The sequence below is a fragment of the Salmo salar genome, chromosome ssa19 (assembly GCF_905237065.1).
Source record: "Salmo salar chromosome ssa19, Ssal_v3.1, whole genome shotgun sequence".
In the NCBI taxonomy this organism is placed as follows: Eukaryota; Metazoa; Chordata; class Actinopteri; order Salmoniformes; family Salmonidae; genus Salmo; species Salmo salar.
The window spans coordinates 66,661,212-66,687,581 of NC_059460.1; the positions used below are offsets into that span (position 1 = coordinate 66,661,212).

General features: G+C 43.7%; 1 protein-coding gene across 5 annotated transcripts in view; it reads left to right on the top strand.

Moving 5' to 3' along the window:
* The window catches only part of LOC106579418 (transient receptor potential cation channel subfamily M member 4), a 115,916-nt gene that overhangs the window by 56,604 nt on the left and 32,942 nt on the right, over positions 1-26,370 (top strand). For all 5 annotated transcript variants that reach the window (XR_006760774.1, XM_014159313.2, XM_014159310.2 and 2 more), the window contains exons 13-23: positions 7-265; positions 1,685-1,830; positions 2,182-2,294; positions 2,573-2,674; positions 4,887-4,933; positions 5,346-5,578; positions 6,241-6,356; positions 15,602-15,734; positions 23,669-23,843; positions 24,175-24,340; positions 24,569-24,750. Coding sequence is in view for 4 of the 5 variants with exons in the window: in XM_014159313.2 (XP_014014788.2) it covers positions 7-265; positions 1,685-1,830; positions 2,182-2,294; positions 2,573-2,674; positions 4,887-4,933; positions 5,346-5,578; positions 6,241-6,356; positions 15,602-15,734; positions 23,669-23,843; positions 24,175-24,340; positions 24,569-24,750 (1,672 nt within the window). In the remaining variant the exon portion in view is untranslated. The remainder of the gene's footprint in view (positions 1-6; positions 266-1,684; positions 1,831-2,181; positions 2,295-2,572; positions 2,675-4,886; positions 4,934-5,345; positions 5,579-6,240; positions 6,357-15,601; positions 15,735-23,668; positions 23,844-24,174; positions 24,341-24,568; positions 24,751-26,370) is intronic.

Below are 26,370 nucleotides of genomic sequence, written 5' to 3' on the forward strand. Positions count from 1 at the left end.
TCTCAGCGTGTGAGTAAGTTGTTGCGGGGCGACTGTGCGTACCAGGACAAGCGCTGTCTCTTTCCCTGGGCTAGTCTCTTTGTCTGGGCTGTGCTGCAGAACCGCAACGACATGGCCGTCTTCTTCTGGGAGATGGCAGGCGAGTCGGTCCTCAGTGCTCTGAGCGGCTGTAAGATCCTACGGGAGCTGTCCAAGCTGGAGAGCGAGACAGAGACCAAGCTGGCCATGAAGGAGCTAGCACAGAGGTTCGAGAACCTGGCTCACGGTGAGACGAGAGGACACCTTTTTTAATAGAAACATGAAAAGTGATAATGGAGAGGATGTTATGTCATTTCGTCCATAATATTATAAAGGTTGAAAAGCGGAAAACAGTGCAGAACCTGGTGTAGTGGTAACACTCCTCGCTCTCATCTCACATGGGACTCCCCGCCGGAGACCAGGGGCTCTATTTTAACAACCCTAACGCAATGGTAAATCTAAGCGCTGTTGGTTGCGCTATACTGTAGGTTTGGGGCTATGCCAGAAATATTGTTGCTATTTTCACAATCATAATTATGGACGCAGTTGCTGAAGGTGGGGCAAAAGGGCTGGGTTTTGAGGAATAAACTATTTGTGGGTGTGTCGTGGCTTGGCCCCTCACTGGCCAATCAAAACCTGCTCCATGGCTAAATAATGTGGTTGCTTCAAGTTTGTATTTACGGTCTTTCATGTATTGCGTTGTCATCAACTCCAATTTGAATGTTAGTCTGTTATAGCCTAGTTCGTTAAATAGCCTGCCCCATATTTACAAAACATATTGAACATGTTTGCAGTCCACGTTGTAATTGCATTGCTTCAATTTGGAAACACATTGTTAAACATATGCTATAGCATTCGCACTGATATATGTGCTAGGCCTACTGTAAATTGCATTCTGTGAACATGCCAAACGTAGTCAATGAGCAAGACTAAATTCACTCGGCTATTGATAAGGCCTAAAAAGACAATGTATAATTCTAATCAAATTCTAATAAAAACAAAACAAAAACTTGTTTTAAATAGGCTAAATACAGTTTCAGACACCATAAATGTTTGCTGTGGGCGTATAATTCAGACAAGGCAATTTAGACTATCTAGGGTTTTACGTATATCCTAACTTGTCACAGGAGCTGGATAAAGATCCAATATAAAGAGAAAGGGGGAATGTCTACTCACCATAATTGTTCCCTATGGGCATATAATTCAGACAAGGCAACTTGCTCCCAAATATGTTTTATAAACATTGGAACCATCTTACAGATCGCATACACACTTCTCCAAAAGTTGCATTGCATGCTTGCCACGGACATTCTCACCATAAAACTAGGACGGTAAATCATGTTCGGTTTTAATAACATTTTAAAACAACAAATGTCAAATGTAACGATATCATAAAATTGCTGTTGAACCAGCCTTCGTTATAGTAGGCCTAAGGTAAAGATAGCCTATAAAGGGCTTGGATTTTGAACATATGAAATGGAAAACAAACAATTGTTACAAGAAAACTTCTAAAGACAAAGTTCACCGATATTCACAGAGGTTCTCATCTCTTGTGTCATGATGGGCATGGACACATGTAGCCTATATCATGGAGGGGATTTTACGCACGTCCAAAACTGGATCTGCATCGCTAAAATAATGTAGGCCTTTAAATCCGTCTCTGTAGATGTATTCAGTAAGTGTTACCAGAGCAGTGAGAGTCGCTCCTTCACCCTGCTGATCAGGAAGTCTCCCGTATGGGGAGGGACCACCTGTCTAAAGATGGGCATGGCTGCCGACGCCCGCCTCTTCTTCAGCCACGATGGAGTACAGGTAGGTCTGTCTGTCTGTCTGTCTGTCTGTCTGTCTGTCTGTCTGTATTGTCTGTATTGTCTGTATTGTCTGTATTGTCTGTATTGTCTGTATTGTCTGTATTGTCTGTATTGTCTGTATTGTCTGTGTCTACTTGGCTGGGCTATTCTGCCTTCTAATTAAACAAAACATTTCAACCTGCGCATTCTTTTCACTGTCTGTAATCATATTTCACTGTGTTTTGGATGCTCCAGTGCATAGAATGTAACCATGTACATTTGAAGTTGTATACAGGAGCATAACGGGACATCATTGGCTACAATAGATTGAATAAATTGCAAACCTCGACAACTCTATGTGCCTCCCCTCCAGTCTCTCCTGTCTCAGATCTGGTGGGGGGATATGAAGAGGAGCACGGAGGTGTGGAAACTCCTCCTCACCTTCTTCTGTCCCGTTCTGATGTACACCCAGCTCATCTCCTTCAGGTACCTTTAGTACCTCCTCCACATCCACCTCTGTCTGGGAGTGTCTGTTTTTCTGACCCAGATTAAGCCTAGTCCTTGTTTAAAAGTGAATATCAATTTGTGTTTGGAAAACTCTTTCTTTCTGCGTGCTTTTCTTTCTGCTTCTCCTTCTTATCACTAGCAATGTGTGGGATTAAGTCGCTGATTACGTAAATCATGCATTGATGCCAATGGTTAGGATTTGGTCCTCAGTACCTTAGTTTCAAAGTTATTTATACTTTAAACTCTGTCTTTCACAGGGAATTGGAGGAGCCGGGGAAGCCTGATGAGGTTGCACAGGGTAGAGACAATGACAGCCTTTATGGAGAAACAATTTTCTCCTTCTCTGACATCAAGCACATGTAACTTTCCCTCTAAAAACCTAATTTCATTGTAGTGTGTGTGTTAAATTGTGTATATACTGTATGTCTCACCACGTTTGCTTTCTTGTCTGTTGTCTGCACCTGTTATGTGTTTGCATGTAAATATACCTACTATAACATTTGTTAATATGCAAGTATACAGTGTTTTCCACTAGTGCCGGTTGTCAGCTATACAGCTGATTACAGACTCATTTTCAGCTGGCTACTTTTTCCACTTAAATTAATTAGGCTAATTTTCAATTCACTAGTCAGAAAAAGCTCTGCGGAGCCCTCTCCCGCTAGAATGAACGATATGCATCTAATAGCTCCCGAGTGGCGCAGCAGTCTAAGGCATCTTAGTGCAAGAGGTGTCACTGCAGTCCCTGGTTCAAATCCAGGCTGTATCACATCCGGCCGTGATTGGGAGTCCCGTAGGGCGGTGCACAATTGGCCCTGCGTCGTCTGGGTTTGGGCGGGGTAGGCCGTCATTGTAAATAACAATTTGTTCTTAACCGACTTGCCTAGTTAAATAAAAAAATTAAAAACAAATTGCGATCTATTGATAGGATAGGTGCGTGTCAGTCACTATGTGAGCGATTACAGGGAAACACTACTGGTTTGACAGTCTGCTCTCACTGGGCACACACTGGTTTAATCAACTTTGTTCCCACGTAATTTCAAGGAAATTACGTTGAACCAACATGGAATAGACGTTGAATTGACGTCTGTGCCCAGAATGCTGTCTGTCCCGCCTCCCAGTACCTGGTAACCTGTTGTGTGTGCTGTGGTTGCAGTCAACATTTTTTACATGGAGGGAAAGAGCATGAATTTGCACATCCCATATAATTTGATTGAATTTGTATGTCCCATATATTGTGGTAACAATGAGTCGAAATCCACTATTGTTTGGCTATTGTTTTCTGGCACATTAATTTATTTTGTTTTGCGTGCAGTGTCTGCCATCAACGATGGCACACTGGCCTGGGGCCAGTAAAAACATGCTGGGCTTGTGAATCTTGTCAGCAACTGGCCCGACACGCTATTTGTATTTGAGCAATATGATTGGCCATTCATTCAAGCACCCACCACACTCGCGCGAGTCACAAACCTGTCCAACCTATAGGCCTTGCATGACCCCAATGCATTTAAGAACTACACCATGTCTGGGACAGTAGAAATTCTGTTTGGGCCAGTAGATTTTGGCCTACTGTCCCGACCGGGCCATTGATAAAAAAGTTAACATTGGACCCTGGCGTGTTTCATATGCAGCCATGGAGGGGTGGCACATATGCTCTTTACTCTGCTTTGATTGACGAACAGCAAGCTGGATTAATTTCTTCTAAAAGTTGTCGAACTGACTGAATAAAGTCGATCTCATATATCCTTGCCATTCATAAATCATACAACGCAGTTATATGTCCATGGTATCGCATCAGCATAAGTGAAGTAAAGATGTAGTTTGTATTTTTGATATACAGTGCCTATAGAAAGTCTACACTCCTTTAACTTTTTTTTCACATTTTGCTGCCTTAAAATTAAATCTAAAATAGATTTTCTTTCTCTACAAATCTGCACAACCTGAAAGAAAGTTATAGAACCCCACCCCCCTGAAATATCATAAAGGGATAATTCTCCACCCCTCTGAGTTAATACTTGGTGAAAGCACCTTTGGCATCCAGTACAGCTGTGAATAATTTTAATTAAGATTCTACCAGCTTTACACAAGTCTTAGGGTAATATATATCCAACGTTTTTGTCAAAAAATTGCTCAGCCTCAGTAAATTTGTTTGGGAATCAAACTTTATTTATTTGTCACATGCGCCGAATACAACGTGTAGACTGAAATTCAGGAACACTCAACACCTCTTGGAAGCCATTCTGGTGTGTATTTTACATAACAACTTGTGTAATTCTTAACTTAACTGACTTGCCTAATCCAAAACTAACAATACACTGTATTAATATAGTTTCATTAATTTAAACACAGTACCACAACAAATTCAATAAGGTATTCAATATTTTTGCTGTGAGTTTCGGATGGAATCAAGGCATTAGAATGTACCAAAAGTTAGCAAAATACAGCTTGTTCTGCAAAAATCAAATAGGCACATTTTTCCATTTGGCTGGCTACTCCATGTGCTTGTGGAAAACACTGAGTATGTGAATGGACATCAGTGTAATGCCTCATTGCAATATTATATTTTTACTTCAGTGAACATCATACACAGGGTCCTAATAGTCCCAGATATCCTCTAAAAGGTGAGTAAAATATTATATTCCCTCATATCTCCATTTCCCTATTTTCTCCAATGTCCCTCACTTCTTTTTAGTTGAAGATGGAGCTCCATACACTGCAAATCTACCAAGTCATACAAACCCATCAAGTCATAGGTTCTTAATTGCTACATTTCATCAGCATACTTCAGTTCAGAATGTTGTCTAGCAGGTTTCAACATTCTGCATCATGCTATTATCGATTTTGTGCTTCATGAATGTTTCAAGTTTATCTAAAGTTCTAGTCTTAAAGAGTCTGTTATATGCCTGAAACAGGTCTATTGGTTTTGTAATAGTACAGTAGTACTGGATATAAATGTATGTGTACATTATTATTTTATGTAAATTAGTCTGCAGTAGTTCGTATTTATATGTACATCTTTCTCTGTTTCTTCAGGCACGCCCAACACCCCACCTAAACGTCCTTTTGTGGTATCCCGATGGCGGCAGTTTTGGTTCGCACCCGTCACTTCCTTTTTAGGCAACGTTCTGATGTACTTCCTGTTCCTTCTGCTCTTTGCCTACGTGCTATTGGTGGACTTTAAGCCGCCACCCCCGCGAGGCCCCGCTAGCGCCGAGTGTGTGTTGTACTTCTGGGTGTTCACCATCGTCTGTGAGGAGATCCGAGAGGTGGGAAGAGAAAGATGACTGAAGGACGTGTTTCTCAATCCTGGTCTTAGAGACCCAAAGGGGTGCACATTTTTGTTTTTGCCCTTGCAGCACTAACACACTTGTTTCAACTACTCAACTCATCATCAAGCCTTTAGTTGAATCAGGTGTCTTAGTGCTAGGGAAAAAACAAAAATGTGCACCCCTTTCTGTCACCAGGACCAGGATTGGGTCCCTAGTACCAGGCTATACTGCATTCTTATTGCCCCTGCATAAGAAAATAGCCTGCAGTTGGCGCCAAAGGCAAAAACCCTAACCCTAACTGATATACTGGTGTAGTGTAATGTGTACAGTGTCTACATATGTAATGTTTATATATTATTAACTCTTTATGGCACTTTTAATGCTTGTAAGACTTAATTTAGCTAACTAGCAATATCAATTAGCAATTAGCTATCTAAAGCTGAAGAACATTCGCACATCCAGGTACTTTCCGCAGGTGCTGGAGTTCGTTGGTAATAGATATCACCTGGGCGCATGCGCAGCAGTGTGCAGCGTTTTCCTTTCTGTTTTTCAATTAGTTATCTACGCTCATCCTGGATGACTGGGACTATCTTACAGTAGCTATATGTTCTGACTGGAAGTAACAGTGTTTGATTGACCCATGTCTTCTCTTATCCCAGACGTTCTTAGTGGGTAGCATGATGTGGCGTCAGAGGATGAGGAAGTACGTCCAGGACGTTTGGAACAAGTGTGACCTCACCGCCATCATACTCTTCATCATAGGCCTCACCTGCAGGTGGGCAACAAGATTTCACAGTAGGCTCTTATGTCATAACTGCATGGTCCAGAGATACAGTTGAAGTCGGAGGTTTACATACACTTAGGTTGGAGTCACTAAAACACATTTTTCAACCATTCCACAAATTCCAGTTGGTCAGAAGTTTACATACACTAAGTTGACTGTGCCTTTAAACAGCTTGGAAAATTCCAGAAAATTATGTCATGGCTTTAGAAGCTTCTGATAGGCAAATTGACATCATTTGAATCAATTTGAGGTGTACCTGTGGTTGTATTTGAAGGCCTACCTTCAAACTCAGTGCCTCTTTGCTTGACATCATGGGAAAATCAAAAGAAATCAGCCAGGACCTCAGAAAAAAATTGTAGACCTCCACAAGTCTGGTTCATCCTTGGGTGCAATTTCCAAACGCCTGAAGGTACCACGTTCATCTGTACAAACAATAGTACGCAAGTATAAACACCATGGGACAATGCAGCCGTCATACCGGTCAGGAAGGAGACGCGTTCTGTCTCCTAGAGATGAACGTACTTTGGTGGGAAAAGTGCAAAGCAATCCCAGAACAACAGCAAAAAACCTTGTGAAGATGCTGGAGGAAACAGGTACAAACGTATCTATATCCACAGTAAAACGAGTCCTATATAGACATAACCTGAAATACTGCTCAGCAAGGAAGAAGCCCCTGCTCCAAAACCGCCATAAAAAAGCCAGACTACGGTTTGCAACTGCACATGGGGACAAAGATCATACTTTTTGAAGAAATGTCCACTGGTCTGATGAAACAAAAATAGAACTGTTTGGCCAAAATACCATCGTTATGTTTGGAGGAAAAAGGGGGAGGCTTGCAAGCCGAAGAACACCATCCCAACCGTGAAGCATGGGGGTTGGCAGCATCATGTTGTAGGGGTACTTTACTGCAGGAGGGACTGATGCACTTCACAAAATAGATGGCATTATGAGGGAGGAAATGTATGTAGATATATTGAAGCAACATCTCAAGACATCAGTCAGGAAGTTAAAGCTTGGTCGCAAATAGGTCTTCCAAATGGACAATGACCCCAAGCATACTTCCAAAGTTGTGGCAAAATGGCTTAAGGACAACAAAGTCAAGGTATTGGAGCGGCCATCACAAAGCCCTGACCTCAGTCCTATAGAAAATTTGTGGGCAGAACTGAAAAAGCGTGTGCGAGCAAGGAGGCCTACAAACCTGACTCAGTTACACCAGCTCTGTCAGGAGGAATGGGCCAAAATTCCCCCAACTTATTGTGGGAAGCTTATGGAAGGCTACCCAAAATGTTTGACCCAAGGTAAGCAATTTAAAGGCAATGATACCAAATACTAATTTAGTGTATGTAAACTTCTGACCCACTGGGAATGTGATGAAAGAAATAAAAGCAGAAAATAAATCATTCTCTCTACTATTATTTCACATTCTTAAATTAAAGTGGTGATCCTAACTGACCTAAGACAGGGAATATTTACTAGGATTAAATGTCAGGAAATGTGAAAAACTGAGTTCAAATGTATTTGGCTAAGGTGTATGGAAACTTCCGACTTCAACTATATAGGCCCTGTTTGAATACTTAAAAAATACACCCTTCTTTCCTTGAGCAAATCGCTGATCTGATGCAGTAAGTTTGGTAGAAGCAATGGGGTGGACACCATATTTGAACTTATCATCTCACTTATAGGTTAGGTTACCTAAAGGAAAAGACGAAGGAACGATTCATGTTTAAGGTATACAAACATGGCCAATGTCTAACAATATAAACTGGGAGTTATCAGTTTGTTGTCATCCGTCATGGTATCATTCTCTGATCATGGGGGAAAAAAATACGAAAGGAGCCACACAGTTATACCCCTCTTATTCATAATGCACATAAACAGGCCTGTATTCACAAGTGTTGCTGATTATGTGCTGATTATCGGATCAATTTTGCCTTTCAGACCGTAATGATTAAGATTATATGGACAGGGTGGACCTGATCCTTGATCAGCACTCCTTACCCTAAAACGGGAACGTTTCTTCATATGGATATTGATGGACAGTAGAGGGTTATTTTGTCCTTGGGACCAAATTATACTCCCACATGGTTCAGTGTGCTATGAATGTTGAATTCCAAATCAAGCTAACCCTCCCTAGACACTCCTGCAGATATTAGAGAAATGGTTAGGTTAAAGCAATATAATAATTGCCTCACCATATTGCTTACACCTATCCACTATTTTCTGCTTTACAGGAGTGTCCTGGTGTATTTGGAATTAAGCACCACTCTTTTCGTCTGAACAGTGTCATATACATTTGTTCACACCGTAGGAAAACTTAACTTATTTGACAAGTTGTCCGTCAATGTGACGGGGGAGAGGGGTGGGCCTGGAAACAGGAGATAAAGGTGTGTCGAGACATGGGTTTGAATCTTGACACATGAAAAGTGGGATGTATACGGAGGGTACTGGGCAACAGAAGACGAACAGCAGAGGGGCAAATTAAATGGGGAAAGGGCAGATAAACGGGGGGGAAAGTTTGCGGGACTCCACCCGGAGGGTGTGGTGGTTAATGTCTTTACTATCAAATGAGGAGAGACAAACTTATCACACAAGTCAGAGTTATACTTAAACTAAATATTTAATAGTGAGAGCTTTGCAATGGCTTGTCGACGAATCACAGTTTCTGATGATCCGTTGAGAGTGCCAAGACAAAAGTACAAAGGTCTTTTATAGCCAAGATACACCACTTTTAACCTACATGACGAACAACAGATATATAGAATGGGTCACAAGGTTAAGATGCGTATGAAAGATACCTATAATACATAGCAGACAGTATCTGCTGTGTCAACAGTTTTCATTGTATAGACCAGTGGCCCTCCAGTGGACTTCTGGCCCTCCGACTCCAAACTGGAACCATCTCTCCCTGGTACGGTATAGAACAGAAACATTAACTCATGCTCTGGAATGCTCTTTATCTCAGTGTTATCTCCCAGAGGCCCATCCTCAGTAGAACACACACACACAATAGTTAACAGAATACTCTATTCTGTTGAATAAAACAACCATTTGATGCAATAAAAGTATTATAACATATTCTTGCAATTTTACCACCATAAGGGGCAGATACCAGGGGGACAGCCATTCCTTCGGTCCGAGACGATACCGAGGAGCCAGGGTCCGGTGGCAGTCCGCTTGTTGATACCTGGAGGGGGTCTTGAGAAGCGCCGACTGGGCTCTCTACCAGGTACGACAACAAACATCATCTGGGCCGAAGGTATGCCGACCTCTTGCTCAGGGAAGAGCGGGGCCTGATAACCCAGGGAACATTCAAAGGGCGAGAGACCCATGGCAGAGCAAAGAAGGGTGTTGCGAGCGCATTCGACCCACACTAGTTGCTGGCTCCAGGTGGTGGGGATGGCGGAGACCAGGCAGCGAAGAGTCGTCTCCAGGTCTTGGTTGGCTCGCTCCGACTAGCCGTTGGACTGGGGGTGGAACCCGGAGGACAGGCTGGCCGACGACCCAATGAGTGTGTAGAACGCCTTCCAGAACCAGGACGAGAACCAAGGACCCCCCGGTCGGAGACCACGTCCACTGGGAAGCCATGGATCCGGAAGATGTGCTGCACCATGAGCTGGGCCGTCTCTTTGGCAGAGGGTAGCTTAGGGAGAGGAATGAAGTGGGTGGCTTTGGAAAAACGGTCCATTAATGTCAGGATGGCGGTGTTGCATCAGACGGGGGGAGACCCATGACAAAGTCCAGGGATATGTGAGACCAGGGACAGTGAGGGACAGGCAGAGGTTGAAGGAGACCAGCCGAAGCTTTTTGAGGAGTCTTGTTCTGCGCACAGATCGTGCATGTCAGGAACCATGGTAGGCCACCAAAAGCGTTGTCGCACAAAGACCAGGGTCCGATGGGCGCCCAGGTGGCAGGCAAGCCTGGAGGAGGGGGCCCACTCCAGGACAGAGTAGTGGACCGCGTCAGGAGCAAACATCTGTTTATCTGGGCCCCCCCGGGGTTCGGCTGGGGACGCTGCACCTCACAAACGTGCTTCCCTATTCTGTGCCGTCGCCAGGCATGAGGTGGGAAGGGTGGTCTCGGGTTCCAGGGTAGTAGCCGTGGGGCTATAGTGGCATGAAAGCTCATCCGGTTTGACATTCTTGGATCCCGGGCGATAGGAGAGGGAGAAGTTGAACCGGGTGAAAAGCAGGGGCCACCTAGCTTTCCTGGAATTGAGACGCTTGGCAGTGTGGAGATATTCCAGGTTCTTGTGATTGGTCCACACAACGAACGGATGTTCTGCCCCCTCCAGCCAGTGCCTCCACTCCTTCAACGCCATCTTCACTGTGAGAAGCTCATGATTTCCCACATCGTAGCTCCTCTCCGTGGCGTTCAGGCGATGGGAGAAGGCGGCGCAGGGATGTAACTTGAGGTCCAGGGCAGAACGCTGGGACAAGACAGCCCACTCCGACATCCGAAGCATCGGCCTCCACCACGAACTGGCTGGACGGGTCAGGTTGAACCAAGATGGGAGCTGTGGTGAAACGGTGTTTGAGATCCCGGAACGCCCGGTCAGCAGCTGGGGACCACTTGAAAGGAACCTTGGGAGAGGTGAGTGCAGAGAGGGGGGAGCTGGATAATGCGGCGATAAAAGTTGCCAAATCCCAGGAAACGTTGCAGCTGCACCCTGGACGTGGGCTGGGGCCAATCCACCACCGCTCTCATCTTCCCGGGATCCATCTGTCTGCAGCGATGATGTAACCCTGGAAGGGGATGGTGGAGCGATGGGATTCGCACTTCTCTGCTTTCACAAAAAGCTGGTTCTCCAGGAGGCGTTGGAGAACATGTCAGACGTGGAGCACGTGTTATTGGGCTGAGCGGGAGAAGACGAGAATGTCGTCAAGGTAGACGAAGACGAACCGGTTCAACATGTCGCGGAGAACATCATTAACCAGAGTCTGGAACACAGCTGGGGCGTTGGTAATGCCAAATGGCATGAACAGATACTCGTAGTGACCGCTGACCATGTTGAAGGCAGTCTTCCACTCGTCCCTATCCAGCATCTGCATCAGGTGCTAAGCATTCTATAGGTCCAGCTTGGAGAACACGGTGGCCCCCTGGAGCGGCTCGAAGGCCGAGGAGATGAGTGGAAGCAAGTAGCGGTTCTTCACAGTGATGTCATTGAGGCCCCGGTAGTCGTTGCATGGGCGCAGGGTTTTGTCCAACTTCTTCACAAATGCGAACCCTGCGCAGGCGAGGGAGGCAGAAGGATGGATGAACCCTGCAGCTAGGGAGTCCTCAATGTAGGTCTCCATAGCTTTGGTCTCCGGACCCGACAGAGAGTACAGTTGTCCCCGGGGCGGAGTGGTGCCTGCAAGAAGGTCAATCCTGCAGTCATAGGGTCAGTGTGGTGGAAGCGAAATGGCCCGGGCCTTACTGAACACCCCCCGGAGGTCCTGATACTCTGCGGGAATGGCGGAGAGGTCCGGGGCAACTTCTGAGCCCCCAGGAAGATGTTCCGGGGCAGTCTGCACTGACTTCATGCAATGAGCATGACAGAACGGACTCCAGCCCATGATGGCACCAGCAGACTAGTCAATAGGGGATTGTGTCGCTGGAGCCAGAGAATCCCAATACCACGGGAACCTGAGGAGGCTTAATGAGCAGGAATGTATCATCTCGCTGTGGTTCCCTGACACAGTTAGGTTGATGGGGTTGGTATTGTGGGTGACCCGGCCTATAGAGGTACGCCCGTCCAGCGCTCTAACGTCCATGGGAATAGAGAGGGGCCGAGTGGTTTACGGACGCCAGGGTAGCATCCATAAAGCCCTTATCGGCCCCAGAGTCTATGAGTACCAAGAGAGATTTCGATTGATTCCCACACAGCAAAATGGCATGAAAAGGGGTGCGAGTAAGGGAAGAGGAAATGTTCTCCGTATGGCCCACCAGAGTACTCGCTCCTACCGGTGAGCCTGGTCTTTTAGTGGACAGGTGGAGACGAAATGACAAGCAGTCCCGCAATACAGGCAGCTCTTAGTGTGAAGCCTGTATAGCCATTCGTCTGGAGATAGCCTAGCTCTGCCAAGTTGAATCAGCAGACTTCGGAGACTCTCGGTGGAGCTCGGATAGCCTCGGGTTCTCTCGGCAACGGAGCCGTCGGGGACTTCTAGGATGCCTCGGAGGCGAGGTAGAATCCTTGCGCGGGCAAGTGAAATCAAATCTCCTCTCCTTCCTTCTTTCCCATAGTCGCCCATTTAGCTGAATGGTCAAGGCGATGAGCGAGTCGAGATCCGTTGGTAGTTTCCGGGAAGCAAGCTTGTCCTTTACTTCCTCCGAAACTCCGTGCAGGAACATGTCGAACAGCGCTTCCAGGTTCCAGGCACTCTCAGCTGGCAACGTGCAGAAATCCACCGCATAGTCTGCCACACTGGCAATGGAGCATCGAAAACTTTCCTTACCTCTGCCATAAACTCCTCCAGACTGAAGCATACGGCCGACTGTTGTTCCCATACTGCCGTAGCCCAGGTGAGAGCCCTCCCAGACATTAGCATGATGAGGTACGCTATCTTAGAGCAGTCAGAGAGGAAGGAGTTGGGCTGCAGCTCGAGGATGAGGGAATAATGAGCGAGAAACGCCCGACAGGTGCCCGACGAATCGTTCCAGGGTTCCCGGGAAACCGGGGTGGCCGGGGAGGTGGTGCTGCTATCAGCCGGGTTACTGAGGGACTGGGAGGTTAGCGTTGTGGTAGGCTGCCTAACAAACAACCCGCAGAATTGCTCCAGCAATGTGTTCAATGCTCGGTCATGGCGCTCGGCCAAGGTCTGGAACCCTTCCATCAGACCACGAAGCAACTGCTTGTGCCTTCCAATAGTGGCTCCTTGGGAGGAGATTGTGTTGCGAAGCTGGTCCGAGTCTGCTGGGTCAGTCATGGCCAGTTCGTACTATCACGTTTTAGGGAAGACCCAGATGCAGACAGTGTTAAAGTAACAGAAGGTTATTACTAGAACAGGGGCAGGCAAAACAACAGGTTAAGGGCAGGCAGATGTTGGTAATCCAGATCAGAGTCCAAAAGGTATAGAACGGCAGTCAGGGTCAGGGCAGGCAGAATGGTCAGAACCGGGAAAACTAGAAAACAGGAACTAGAAACAGACAGGCACAAGGGAAAAACGCTGGTAGGCTTGAAGAACTGGCAACAGTCAAACCGAGAACACAGTTATAAATACACTGGGGATAATGGGGAAGATGGGTGACACCTCGAGGGGGGTGGAGACAAGCTACTTTGCAACTACTTAGCATGTTAGCTAACCCTTCCCCAAACCCTAACACTAACTTTAACCCTTTTAGCTAACCCTTCCCCTAACCTTAACCCTTTAACCTAACTCTTAAACTTAACCCTAACCTTAATCCTAACCCCTAGCGTAGCTAACCTTAGCTAATTAGCTAGAATTTGTAACACATAATACACTAGGCAAATTCGTAACATATTGTACGTTTTGCATTTAGTAACATATTGTACTTTTAGCAAATTTGTTACATATAATATGAATTGTAATTCGTAACATATACGAAATGGGTGATGAACATCCACAAATTAATACATACCATACTAAACGTAGCATATACTATTGTAAATGGAGTGTCCGGTTTATGTACAGAATAATACGAAATGCTCTCCTTTTCACACATCATCTGATCCAGCAAATAATTTTCCAAATGACAGTCAAGTGAAGAACAGCTGTTGTGATTGAGCATGCAATGCAACAGTCCTAGTGCTGGAAAAAGGAATGTTCATGAGGAATGTCCAGAATATTTTGGTGTCTCATTTGTTGGATCTAATATCCCTAGTGAATTGATGTTGGTCATCTGTTGTTGTCTGCTTGATTTACAACAAGGTCTCATTAGATTTAACAGAGAAAGAAAGCATCAAGGTATTGTGTTCATGTTTTCATATGTTTTTGTGCCTCGGATTGGACACCAAGTCTAGTGTGTGCAATTCTGTAGATAGAATATTGCGCAACACCCAATGCTATTCCTACAAATTATTTTGGATATAATGACAACAAATTTCATAGCCTAGTGGCCTTATTCACAATATCATCTGGTAATGAAATAACATGACACATTTAAACAATATAAGGGGCATGCAATTTTAAACAATACAAGGGGCTTGAAGTTGCCTACTTGAATTTGGAGCTTAGAAATTCAAGTACTGGAATAGGCCTACCTGCGTGAAAAGACTAATTATTGTAGGCAATTTATAAATTCTGCTGCTCCCTTATAATTATCTGTGATTTGGCCACTTTCGTTTGATTCCCGCCGCTTCAATTGAAGGGTGTTGTGCTACTCTGTTGCGTCAAACCACGTGCTGTTATTATGAGGACGACAACATCTAATGTTAGCTTCAACTTTGCTTTCCATTACAAATCCTTCTGCTTAAAAAGTAACCTGGTTTTTCGTCACTTTATCATTATATAAACAGTGAAGGTGAGATTCAAATGGTGCGATTAATGCTACCGCTATTCATGGATTTATTATGTGTGCCTGCGTCTGCCACATAGGCTACAGAAAAATCGTCATGCATGTATCCAATCTATTTAGTCAGGCAATGTCCACATTATTCTTACATATTTTAGAATGTAATTATAATTGAAATATCAATACATTGGCAAAGCCCCCCCCCAAAAAAAATTCTTAAAGTGGTATTGGGCTTTTTTTATTTTTTTTATACTTTTTGCATGCTTTTTGTGGGGATGGGTTCTATTTTAGGCCCTATATGTACAAGTATATAAATTATACAAATGTATAACATCGAGGTCCTTGAAAATTACAATTAAGAGCTTGAAAAAGTCTCTGAAAGTCTTTGAATTTGACTTGCCAATGTCTGTATGAACCCTGCTTTAACGGATGTATAGTCCTAGGCCTATGCTGTTGTATAGGTGGAGTTATGGGTCAATTTGCATGTATTCACTTTTATTCCTCTAAGTACACATGTGGAACTGCATGAAAATCCTTTTTATTTTATTTTTCAAATTATTTAGAAATGTTGATCCCAATGTCACACATTGGCCCCATTATTTATAGAAAGACCTTGATGAATATACTTACATTTGCTCTACTGTGTGTGTGCATGAGTGTGCGTGCGTTTGTGTGCATGTGCATACTTTACGTATATGTTTGTTTGTGTGTGTCACTGTGTCTGTCTTTATGTGTGTCTTTGTGTATTTGTGTGTATGTATGCATTTGTGTGCGTGGGTCAGAATGTTCCAGTGGTCCTATGAGTTTGGGCGAGCAGTCCTGTGTGTGGACTACATGGTCTTCACACTTCATCTCATCCACATCTTCGCCATTCACAAACAACTGGGGCCAAAGATCATCATCGTCGGCAAGATGGTGAGACTTACTGAAGCAACAAAATGAGACATGACTATGGCTGGGTTGTGTTCAGTTATTTGAAAAAAACGTTTTGGAATGGAGTGGTTTGAGGTGTGATTTGAGGTTTGAGGTGTGAAGATAAGCACATCCATAAAAACCTTTCTCAGGTGCTTGATCCGAGAGGATAACATGCACCAAAAAATATAAATCTGCACACTGGTATGATGCTCCCCAAGTGTTTAATGGTCTAGGTAAAGACCCTTGTTGGGTAGAAACGTTGCCCTTTTCTCATTTAACACTGTGGGACCATCATACCAACGTGTTCAATAGGAACACAGATTTAGATTTTCTGCACTCCCTCTTGTCTCACTCAGTAACTTTCCATACACCTAGTTCATATCCACTCTCCATTGACCCCTTATACATGTAAAGTAATCAGCAAGTTCTAGTATGGTAACATGAATAAGTATATTTCAAGCTAGAATCCAACAGAGCTTATTTAGAGTTTAAGCATAGGCCTATATATAGTGCATTCAGAAAGTTTTCAGACCCCCTTTTCAGACTTTTTCCCCCCAAAATTATGTTACAGCCTTATTCTAAAATAGTTTTTTTCTCTCATCAATCTACACACAATACCGCCTAATAACGAAGCAAAAACAGGTTTGTTGAATTTGGAGTACATTTATATATATATAAAAAAACTGAAATATAACATTTACATAAGTATTCAGACCCTTTACTCAGTACTTTGTTGAAGCACCTTTGGCAGCGATTACAGCCTCGAGTCTTTTTGGGTATGACGCTACAAGCTTGGCACACCTGTATTTGGGGAGTTTCTCCCATTCTTTTCTACAGATCCTCTCAAGCTCTGTCAGGTTGGATGGGGAGCGTCGCTGCACAGCTATTTTCAAGTCTATCCAGAGATGTTCGATTGGGTTCAAGTCCGGGCTCTGTCTGGGCCACTCAAGGACATTCAGAGCTTGTCCCGAAGCCACTCCTGCATTGTCTTGGCTGTGTGCTTAGGGTCATTGTCCTGTTGAAAGGTGAACCTTCACCCCAGTCTGAGGTCCTGAGCGCTCTGGAGCAGGTTTTCATCAAGGATCTCTGTACTTTTCTCCGTTCATCTTTTCCTCGATTCTGATTAGTCTCCCAGTCCCTGCTGCTGAAAAACATCCCCACAGCATGATGCTGCTGCCACTATGCTTCACCATAGGGATGGTGCCAGGTTTCCTCCAGATGTGATGCTTGGCATTCAGGCCAAGGAGTTCAATCTTGGTTTCAACAGACCAGATAATCTTGTTTCTCATGGTCTGAGAGTCTTTAGGTGCCTTTTGGCAAATTCCAAGCAGGCAGTCATGTGCCTTTTACTGAGGAGTGGCTTCCGTCTTGCCACTCTACCATAAAGGCCTGATTTGGTGGAGTGCTGCAGATATGGTTGTCCTTCTGGAAGGTTCAATCATCTCCACAGAAGAACTCTGGAGCTCTGTCAGAGTGACCATCGGGTTCTTGGTCACCTCCCTGACCAAGGCCCTTCTCTCCCAATTGCTCAGTTTGGCTGGGCGACCAGCTCTATCAAGTTGTAGAAACATCTCAAGGATGATCAATGGAAACAGGATGCACCTAAGCTCAATTTCGAGTCTCATAGCAAAGGGTCTGAATACTTATGTAAGTAAGGCATTTCTATTTTTAATTTTTAATACAGTTGCAAAATAATCTAAACCTGTTTTCCCTTTGTTATTATTAGGGTATTGTGTGTAGATTAATAAGGACATTTTTATTTAATCATTTTTAGAATAAGACTGTAACATACCAAAATGGTGAAAAGGGGATAGGGTCTGAATACTTTCCAAATGCATCAGTGGAGGCTGGTGACTTGAAAAATTGAGGGCGGTGAGAGACCCAAGGTATAGGCGCGGGACGCACGGAGATGACAGTTTGTTTTTTAAAAATCATCAAAGACAAATTATTTTAACCTAAAGCATTTAGTAAAGACAGGTATAGTACAATATTATGGGGAATAGGAATGAGAGGCCTACTTACACAGTGTTGGCATGGGATTCCAGCAGTGATTGAATGAGGGTATGAGGCATGAGTTGAGGTGTTCAAAGGCTTGACTTCCGTGCAGAACAGGATTTGATTGGGAAGGAAAAAATCTATAAAACAACACACTACACAGTTAGATAAAATAGCTAAGAATGAGGAGTAAAATCATTGATGTGTAATAATGTGATTGTGTATGCGATTGACTCTACATACAGTAATGAGAGAAAATTGATAGGGGTATTCCAAATCAAATCAAAGTTTATTTGTCACCTGCGCCGAATACAACAGGTGTAGACCTTACAATGAAATGCTTACTTACAGGCTCTAACCAACAGTGCAATAAATTGTTTTTAAAAAGGTATTGGGTGAACAATAGGTAAGTAAAGAAATAAAAACAACAGTAAAAATACAGTGAAAAAATAACAGTAGCGAGGCTATAACAGTAGCGAGGCTCTATACAAGCACCGGTTAGTCTGTCTGATTGAGGTAGTATGTACGTGTAGATATGGTTAAAGTGACTATGCATATGATAAACAGAGAGTAGCAGAAGTGTAAAAGAGGGGTTGGTGGGTGGTGGGTGGCGGGACACAATGCAGATAGCCCGGTTAGCCAATGTGCGGGGGCACTGGTTGGTCGGGCTAATTTGAGGTATTATGTACATGAATGTATAGTTAAAGTGACTATGGATATATGATAAACTGAGAGTAGCAGCAGCGTAAAAGAGGGGTTGGGTGGGGGGGGGGGCACAATGCAAATAGTCCGGGTAGCCATTTGATTACCTGTTCAGGAGTCTTATGGCTAAGGGTAAAAACTTTTGAAAAGCCTTTTTGTCTTAGACTTGGCACTCCGGTACCGCTTGCCATGCGGTAGTAGAGAGAACAGTCTATGACTGGGGTGGCTGGGGTCTTTGACAATTTGTATGGCCTTCCTCTGACACCGCCTGGTGTGGAGGTCCTGGATGGCAGGCAGCTTAGCCACAGTGATGTACTGGGCCGCACTACCCTCTGTAAGTGCCTTGCGGTCGGAGGCCGAGCAGTTGCCGTACCAGGCAGTGATACAACCAGTCAGGATGCTCTTGATGTTGCAGCTGTAGAACCGTTTGAGGATCTGAGGACCCATGCCACATCTTTTTAGTTTCCTGAGGGGGAATAGGCTTTGTCGTGCCCTCTTAACGACTGTCTTGGTGTGTTTGAACCATTCTAGTTTGATGGTGATGTGGACACCAACAAACTTGAAGCTCTCAACCTGCTCCACCACAGCCCCGTCGATGAGAATGGGGGCGTGCTCGGTCCTCCTTTTCCTATAGTCCACAATCATGTCCTTAGTCTTGGTTACGTTGAGGGATAGGTTGTTAGTCTGTCACCACCTGGCCAGGACTCTGACCTCCTCCCTATAGGCTGTCTTGTCGTTGTCGGTGATCAGGCCTAGCACTGTTGTGTCGTCTGCAACTTAATGATGGTGTTGGAGTCGTGCTTGGCCATGCAGTCGTGGCTGAACAGGGAGTACAGGAGGGGACTGAGCACGCACCCCTGAGGGGCTCCAGTGTTGAGGATCAGCGTGGCAGATGTGTTGCTACCTACCCTCACCACCAAGGGGCGGCCCGTCAGGAAGTCCAGGATCCAGTTGCAGAGGGAGGTGTTTAGTCCCAGGGTCCTTAGCTTAGTGATGAGCTTTGAGGGTACTATGGTGTTGAACGCTAAGCTGTAGTCAGTGAATAGCATTCTCACTTAGGTGTTCCAGGTGTGAAAGGGCAGTGTGGAGTGCAATAGAGATTGCATCATCTGTGGAGCGGTAGGCAAATTCCTCTCACGGTGCTTAGAGAGGAAACGTGCCAGTGGATGAGCAGGCACATGAGACGTGGCTTCAGTTCATGTCAGGAGCGAGTTGACAATGGTGGTGGAGTGGAGCTGTCATCACCTCTTAAATAAGAGAACATGAGGGGACTTAGCTGTAAATACAAATAGCAGATACATTCCATAACAGCTGTGCCATCGTAGGTTTGAACAACAAGTTTCTCCATGAAGTTAAACTCAGACATCTCAAAATTCACAAAGTCAAACAGAGACTGCGCATCTCACCCACTTGACACATCAAAGTAGTCCAAGAAACGTTCCGGAATAAAGCCCTGATCATCCACATACCTGACGATAACGGACAACTGTAAGCAGAGTGGTGGGGCAATTTTTACCCCCTGGGGCCTGGAGTTTTTTTCTTATCTGTTAACCTAACCAGGAAATCTCTGGACCTTATAATGTATGACAATGATTAATCAGTTGTAAAAGGTTTTATAAGGGCTATGATGGGACCAGTTTTTCCTAATCAGGTCACATTGTTTTAAAAAACTGAAAAAAACTCCTGGCCCTGGGGGGGAAGAAAACCTTGTCAAACTGCAGCAACCTTATACTTGTTTATATGAATTATATTTACACTAGATTAGGAGGGGGATTTCCTCTACCCAGACACAGACAACAACTGGTAGACAATAGAACTCACAGGGCTGAGCTTGCTTTATGCATGTTTGCATCATGCAGGCCTATGCAACTGTAGACCTTATAAAAAATTAACTTACATCTGTCATCACTATTATGTTGAGAGTAATTCCAGTTAATAATTTTGGATTGAAAACATATAGGCAGACTAGCCAGCCCAATTTTGAATATACACCAAATTTGATCAAATTCACATTTTCTCCTGACAAAAAATGGACTATAACATTACCAATTAGTTACCCTGACCAAATTGACAGTGCACATAGGCTGTATGCAGCTGCTCTTATTAGTAGCCTACAGTTGATCAGACTGAAAAATTGTCTTGTTTTCATCCCATACAGCATGTCAGATCTCTAATGTTTAGGTGTAGCCAAGGCTGCTGCAACATTTACATTTGAAGTAGGAAGTTTATATACACTTAGGTTGGAGTCATTAAAACTCGTTTTTCAACCACACACACAAACTATAGTTTCGGCAAGTCGGTTAGGACATCTACTTTGTGCATGACACAAGTAATTTTTCCAACAATTGTTTACAGACAGATTATTTCACTTATAATTCACTGTATCACAATTCCAGTGGGTCAGAAGTTTACATACACAAAGTTGACTGCGCCTTTAAACAGCCTTGAAAATTCCAGAAAATGATGTCATGGCTTTAGAAGCTTCAAATAGGCTAATTGACATAATTTGAGTCAACTGGAGGTGTACCTGTGGATGTATTTGAAGGCCTACCTTCAAACTCAGTGCCTCTTTGCTTGACATCATGGGAAAATCAAAAGAAATCAGCCAAGACCTCATAAAAAAAATTGTAGACCTCCACAAGTCTGGTTCATCCTTGGGAGCAATTTCCAAACGCCTGAAGGTACCACGTTCATCTGTACAAACAATAGTGCGCAAGTATAAACACCATGGGACAACGCAGCCATCATACCGCTCAGGAAGGAGACGCGCTCTGTCTCCTAGAGATGAATGTACTTTGGTGGGAAAAGTGCAAAGCAATCCCAGAACAACAACAAAAAACCTTGTGAAGATGCTGGAGGAAACAGGTACAAAAGTATCTATATCCATAGTAAAACGAGCCCTATATCGACATAACCTGAAAGGCTGCTCAGCAAGGAAGAAGTCACTGCTCCAAAACTGCCATAAAAAAAGCCAGACTACGGTTTGCAACTGCACATGGGGAAAAAGATTGTACTTTTTGGAGAAATGTCCTCTGGTCTGATGAAACAAAAATAGAACTGTTTGGTCATAATGACCATTGTTATGTTTGGAGGAAAAAGGGGGAGGCTTGCAAGCCAAAGAACACCATCCCAAACATGAAGCACAGGGGTTGGCAGCATCATGTTGTGGGGGTGCTTTGCTGCAGGAGGGACTGATGCGCTTCACAAAATAGATGGCATCATGAGGGAGGAAAATTATGTGGATATATTGAAGCGTCATCTCCAGATATCAGTCAGGAAGTTAAAGCTTGGTCGCAAATGGGTCTTCCAAATGGACAATAACCCCAAGCATACTTCCAAAGTTGTGGCAAAATGGCTTAAGGACAACCAAGTCAAGGTATTGGAGTGTCCATCACAAAGCCTGACCTAAATCCTATATAAAATTTGTGGGCAGAACTGAAAAAGCGTGTGCAAGCAAGGACGCCTACACACCTGACTCAGTTACACATTACCTCTGTCAGGAGAAATGGGCCAAAATTCACCCAACTTATTGTGGGAAGCTTGTGGAAGGCTACCCAAAATGTTTGACCCAAGTTAAGCAATTTAAAGGCAATGCTACCAAATACTAATTGAGTGTATGTAAACTTCTGACCCACCCCATGTGATGAAAGAAATAAAAGCTGAAATAAATCGATCTCTCTACTATTATTCTGACATTTCACATTATTAAAATAAAGTGGTGATCCTAACTGACCTAAGACAGGGAATTATTACTCAGATTAAATGTCAGGATTTGTGAAAAACTGAGATTAAATGTATTTGGCTAAGGTGTATATACATTTTTGCTGTTGTCTCTCCGGGGTGATTGTGGAAAGTGGAAAGCCTACTTGAGCCTGTGCGAAAAAATACGCTGAGTCAACCTCTCTCTTTAATCTAACTTTTAATGGATGATGGGATGGAAGCTATCAAATAATTTTGAATTGATTTCGAGATCCCGGAAAAGACAGTCGAAAGTTCCATATGTTCTGCAAGTAACACATCATAACCTGCTATTACCTCTGCAAGCTCCTTGTAGTTGCCCTTGTTAGCGGAACTGTCCCTCTCGTCGTGTCCTCTAAAAGCCAATTCTTGCATGCCCAAAAATGCAGTGGTGTTGATAAGCCGCTTGAGAACATCCCTGTTTCTTCTTACTTTGTTGTTGTATTATGCAGTTTGAATACACAGACCATTGTCATAGTCGATGCAGCTTTTTCCCAGAAGCATGAATCTGATGTCGGCATTTATATGCTCCCTGCTTTTGTTTTTCTGTTTAGCTGAATGATTGATGTTCTTCAGGTCACTGACCCCCCTTTTGCCCAAGACTTTCTAAAAAGCAGGCAAGGCCAGCAATGCAGGCAGCTTGATTAAAGGCTCCCTGTTAACCAACTATACTTTTGATACAAATTGGTAATGAACGCCCTCACTTTTTCACCCTTCTTCATGAAACTGATCTCAGGCAGAGGTCGACCCTCGGTTTCAATTCGCACCTTTTCCGTGTACCCCAGAGAATGAAAGGGGTTCTTCAACAAAATGTCAACAAAATTTGCAGTAGTGTTGGCGGCGAAAACTGCACACTCAAGCTGGTAGCTACTGCTACTTGCTACTGAAGTTAGCAAGGCAAATTTCTTATAAATTGCACTAACTGGACACAAAAATAAAGTTCTATAACAAGAAAACTATTGATAATCTACATCCTCCATCTCCTGTAATTTGAAGAAACTAATTTGAATTGAATAATATCCCCAAAATGCTATCACTTTTCAATCTCTATCCTGTCACCAACTCACCAAGCTTCTCAACACATATTACGCCCCCATAATGCTCTGCAGCACAACCCCAATACAACACACTAGGTTCATTCTCTGAGACTAATCCTATGATTGGATGGGCAACATGTCAGTTCATACTGCAAAAGCTTTGATTGGTTGGAGGTCATAATTACCATGTTGGTCTATGGAAGGGGCTGAGGCCTACGAGCCTCCTAAATGTTGTATTGAAGTCAGTGTACCCAGAGGAGGACAGAAGCTAGCTGTCCTGCGACTATACCATGGTGCTACCCGATAGAGTGCTGTTGAAGTTGTTTTAATCAATTATTTGGTGACATATGAATATATTTATTATAGTTTTATCTTAAAAATTCACTGAGGAGGATGGTCCTCCCCTTCCTCCTCTGAGGAGCCTCCACTGTAATCCATGTTATATGTTGTGCTCTCCTATAGATGAAGGATATCTTCTTCTTCCTCTTCTTCCTGGGGGTGTGGCTTATGGCATATGGGGTGGCCAATCAAGCACTGCTGTACTCCTATGACCCCCGCCCCGCCTGGATCTTCCGGCGCGTGTTCTACAGGCCGTACCTGCACATATTTGGACAGGTCCCAGTGGAGGAAATAGATGGTAGTGTGTGTGTGTGTGTGTGTGTGTGTGTGTGTGTGTGTGTGTGTGTGTGTGTGTGTGTGTGTGTGTGTGTGTGTGTGTGTGTGTGTGTGTGTGTGTGTGTGTGTGTGTGTGTGTGTACAAAAGACCCGTACAAATTATGTGATGCTTTCCAACTCAAAGCTGCCAAACTTTTTGATAAGATCAGTATAAGATAAGTGTGGAAAAGTCTACAAACCTGTCTGTCTGTCTGTCTGTCTGTCTGTCTGTCTGTCTGTCTGTCTGTCTGTCTGTCTGTCTGTCTGTCTGTCTGTCTGTCTGTCTGTCTGTCTGTCTGTCTGTCTGTCTGTAGTGAGGAAGGAGTGGGACACGGAGTGCACTGACAATGTGACGCTGATCGAGGGAGGCGCGGAGCCCTGCAGGAGCCATTATGCTAACTGGCTAGTGATTGTCTTACTGGTCATCTACCTACTGGTCACTAACATCCTGCTCATCAACCTACTCATCGCCATGTTCAGGTAAAGGATGGACACTCTCTTTTCCCCCTTTCTCTATCTTTCTTTCTTCTCTCCTTTCTTCCTCTCTCCCTCCCTCTCACCTCCCTGAATCTTCAGTCTCCTATAAATCTATTCTGTCAATATAATTTTTACTATCATTTTCAGCTAAATACAATGCCTCGTCTTTTGTCAATTGTGTACCCATTATGTTAATTATGAATCCTTTCTCTTCATCCCCTCTCCACACAGTTACACATTCTCCAAGGTGCAGGGCCAGAGCGACACCTACTGGAAGTTCCAGCGCTACAACCTGATTGTGGAGTACCACTCCCGGCCCTCCCTTGCTCCCCCCTTCATTATCCTCTCCCACGTTCACCTATTCATCAAGAGATACATCCGTAAGGTACCCTCGGTCAAGATCCTCCATTTTGGTGAGAATTCAACCTAGATATTCATTGAAAAGGAATTTTTATATCCTTACAATCACTATAGGAACTCTACTGCTTAAAGGGGCAATCAGGAATTGCTACATCCATTTTTGGACTTAAACATTTATGATATGATTCATTGATTCTTGAAGAAGATAACGTATAAATGCCTCATGAGCTTAGTTTAACAATCTTACCCCATCAGAACAAAAAAAAATTGTTTTACGCCAATATTTATGAACAACGTAAATGTAAACAAACACTCTATAGCCTTAAAACATGGTTAAAACCATAATTTTGATATCATGGATGGTCAGTCCTTGAATCCTTAAAGTATGTGTCTGTGCCTATGTTTGTTTTGCTTCACAGTCCCCTCTGTTCCATAAGGTGTAATTTGTATCTGTTTTTTAAATCAAATTTTGCTGCTTGCATAATTTTTTTTACATTTTAGTCTTTTAGCAGACGCTCTTATCCAGAGCGACTTACAGTAGTCATCAGTTACTTGATGTAGAATAGAGTTTCATGTAGTCCCATAGTCTGTTCTGGACTTGGGGACTGTGAAGAGGCCTCTTATGGCATGTCTTGAGGGGTATGCATGGGTATCCGAGCTGTGCGACAGTAGTTCAAATAGACAGTTCGGTGCATTCAACATGTCAATACCTCTCATAAATACAAGCAGTGATGAAGTCACTCTCTCCTCCACTTTGAGCCAGGAGAGATTGACATGCATATTATTATACATCCAAGGGCCAGCCGTGCTGCCCCGTTCTGAGCCAATTGCAATTTTTCTAAGTCCCTTTTTGTGGCACTTGACCACATGACTGAACAGTAATTCAGGTGTGACAAAACTAGGGCCTGTAGGACCTGTCTTGTTTTTAGTGCTGTTAAGAAGGTAGAGCAGCGCTTTATTATGGACAGACTTCTCCCCATCTTACCTACTGTTGTATCAATATGTTTTGACCATAACAGTTTCCAATCCAGGGTTATTCCAAGCAGTTTAGTCACCTCAACTTGCTCAATTTACACATTATTCATTACGAGATGTAGTTGAGGTTTAGGGTTTAGTGAATGATTTTTCCCAAATAAAATGCTTTTAGTTTTGGAAATATTTAGGACTAACTTATTCCTTGCTACCCATTCCGAAACTAACTGCAGCTCTTTGTTAAGTGTTGCAGTCATTTCAGTTGCTGTAGTAGCTGACGTGTATAGTGTTGAGTCATCCACATACTGGCTTTACTCACTGGCTTTACTCAAAGCTGTTGTTAGTAAAGATTTTAAAAAGCAAGGGGCCTAAACAGCTACCCTGGGTAATTCCTTCTTCTACCTGGATTATGCTTGAGAGGCTTCCATTAAAGAACACCCTCTTTGTTCTGTTAGACAAGTAACTCTTTATCCACAGTATAGCAGGGAGTGTAAAGTCATAACACACGTTTTTCCAGCAGCAGACTATGATCGATGATGTCAAAAGCCACACTGAAGTCTAACAAAACAGCCCCCACAATCTTTTTATCATCAATTTCTCTCAGCCAATCATCAGTCATTTTTGTAAGTGCTGTGCTTGTTGAATGTCCTTCCCTATACGTGTGCCGAAAGTCTGTTTACTGTAAAATAGCATTGTATCTG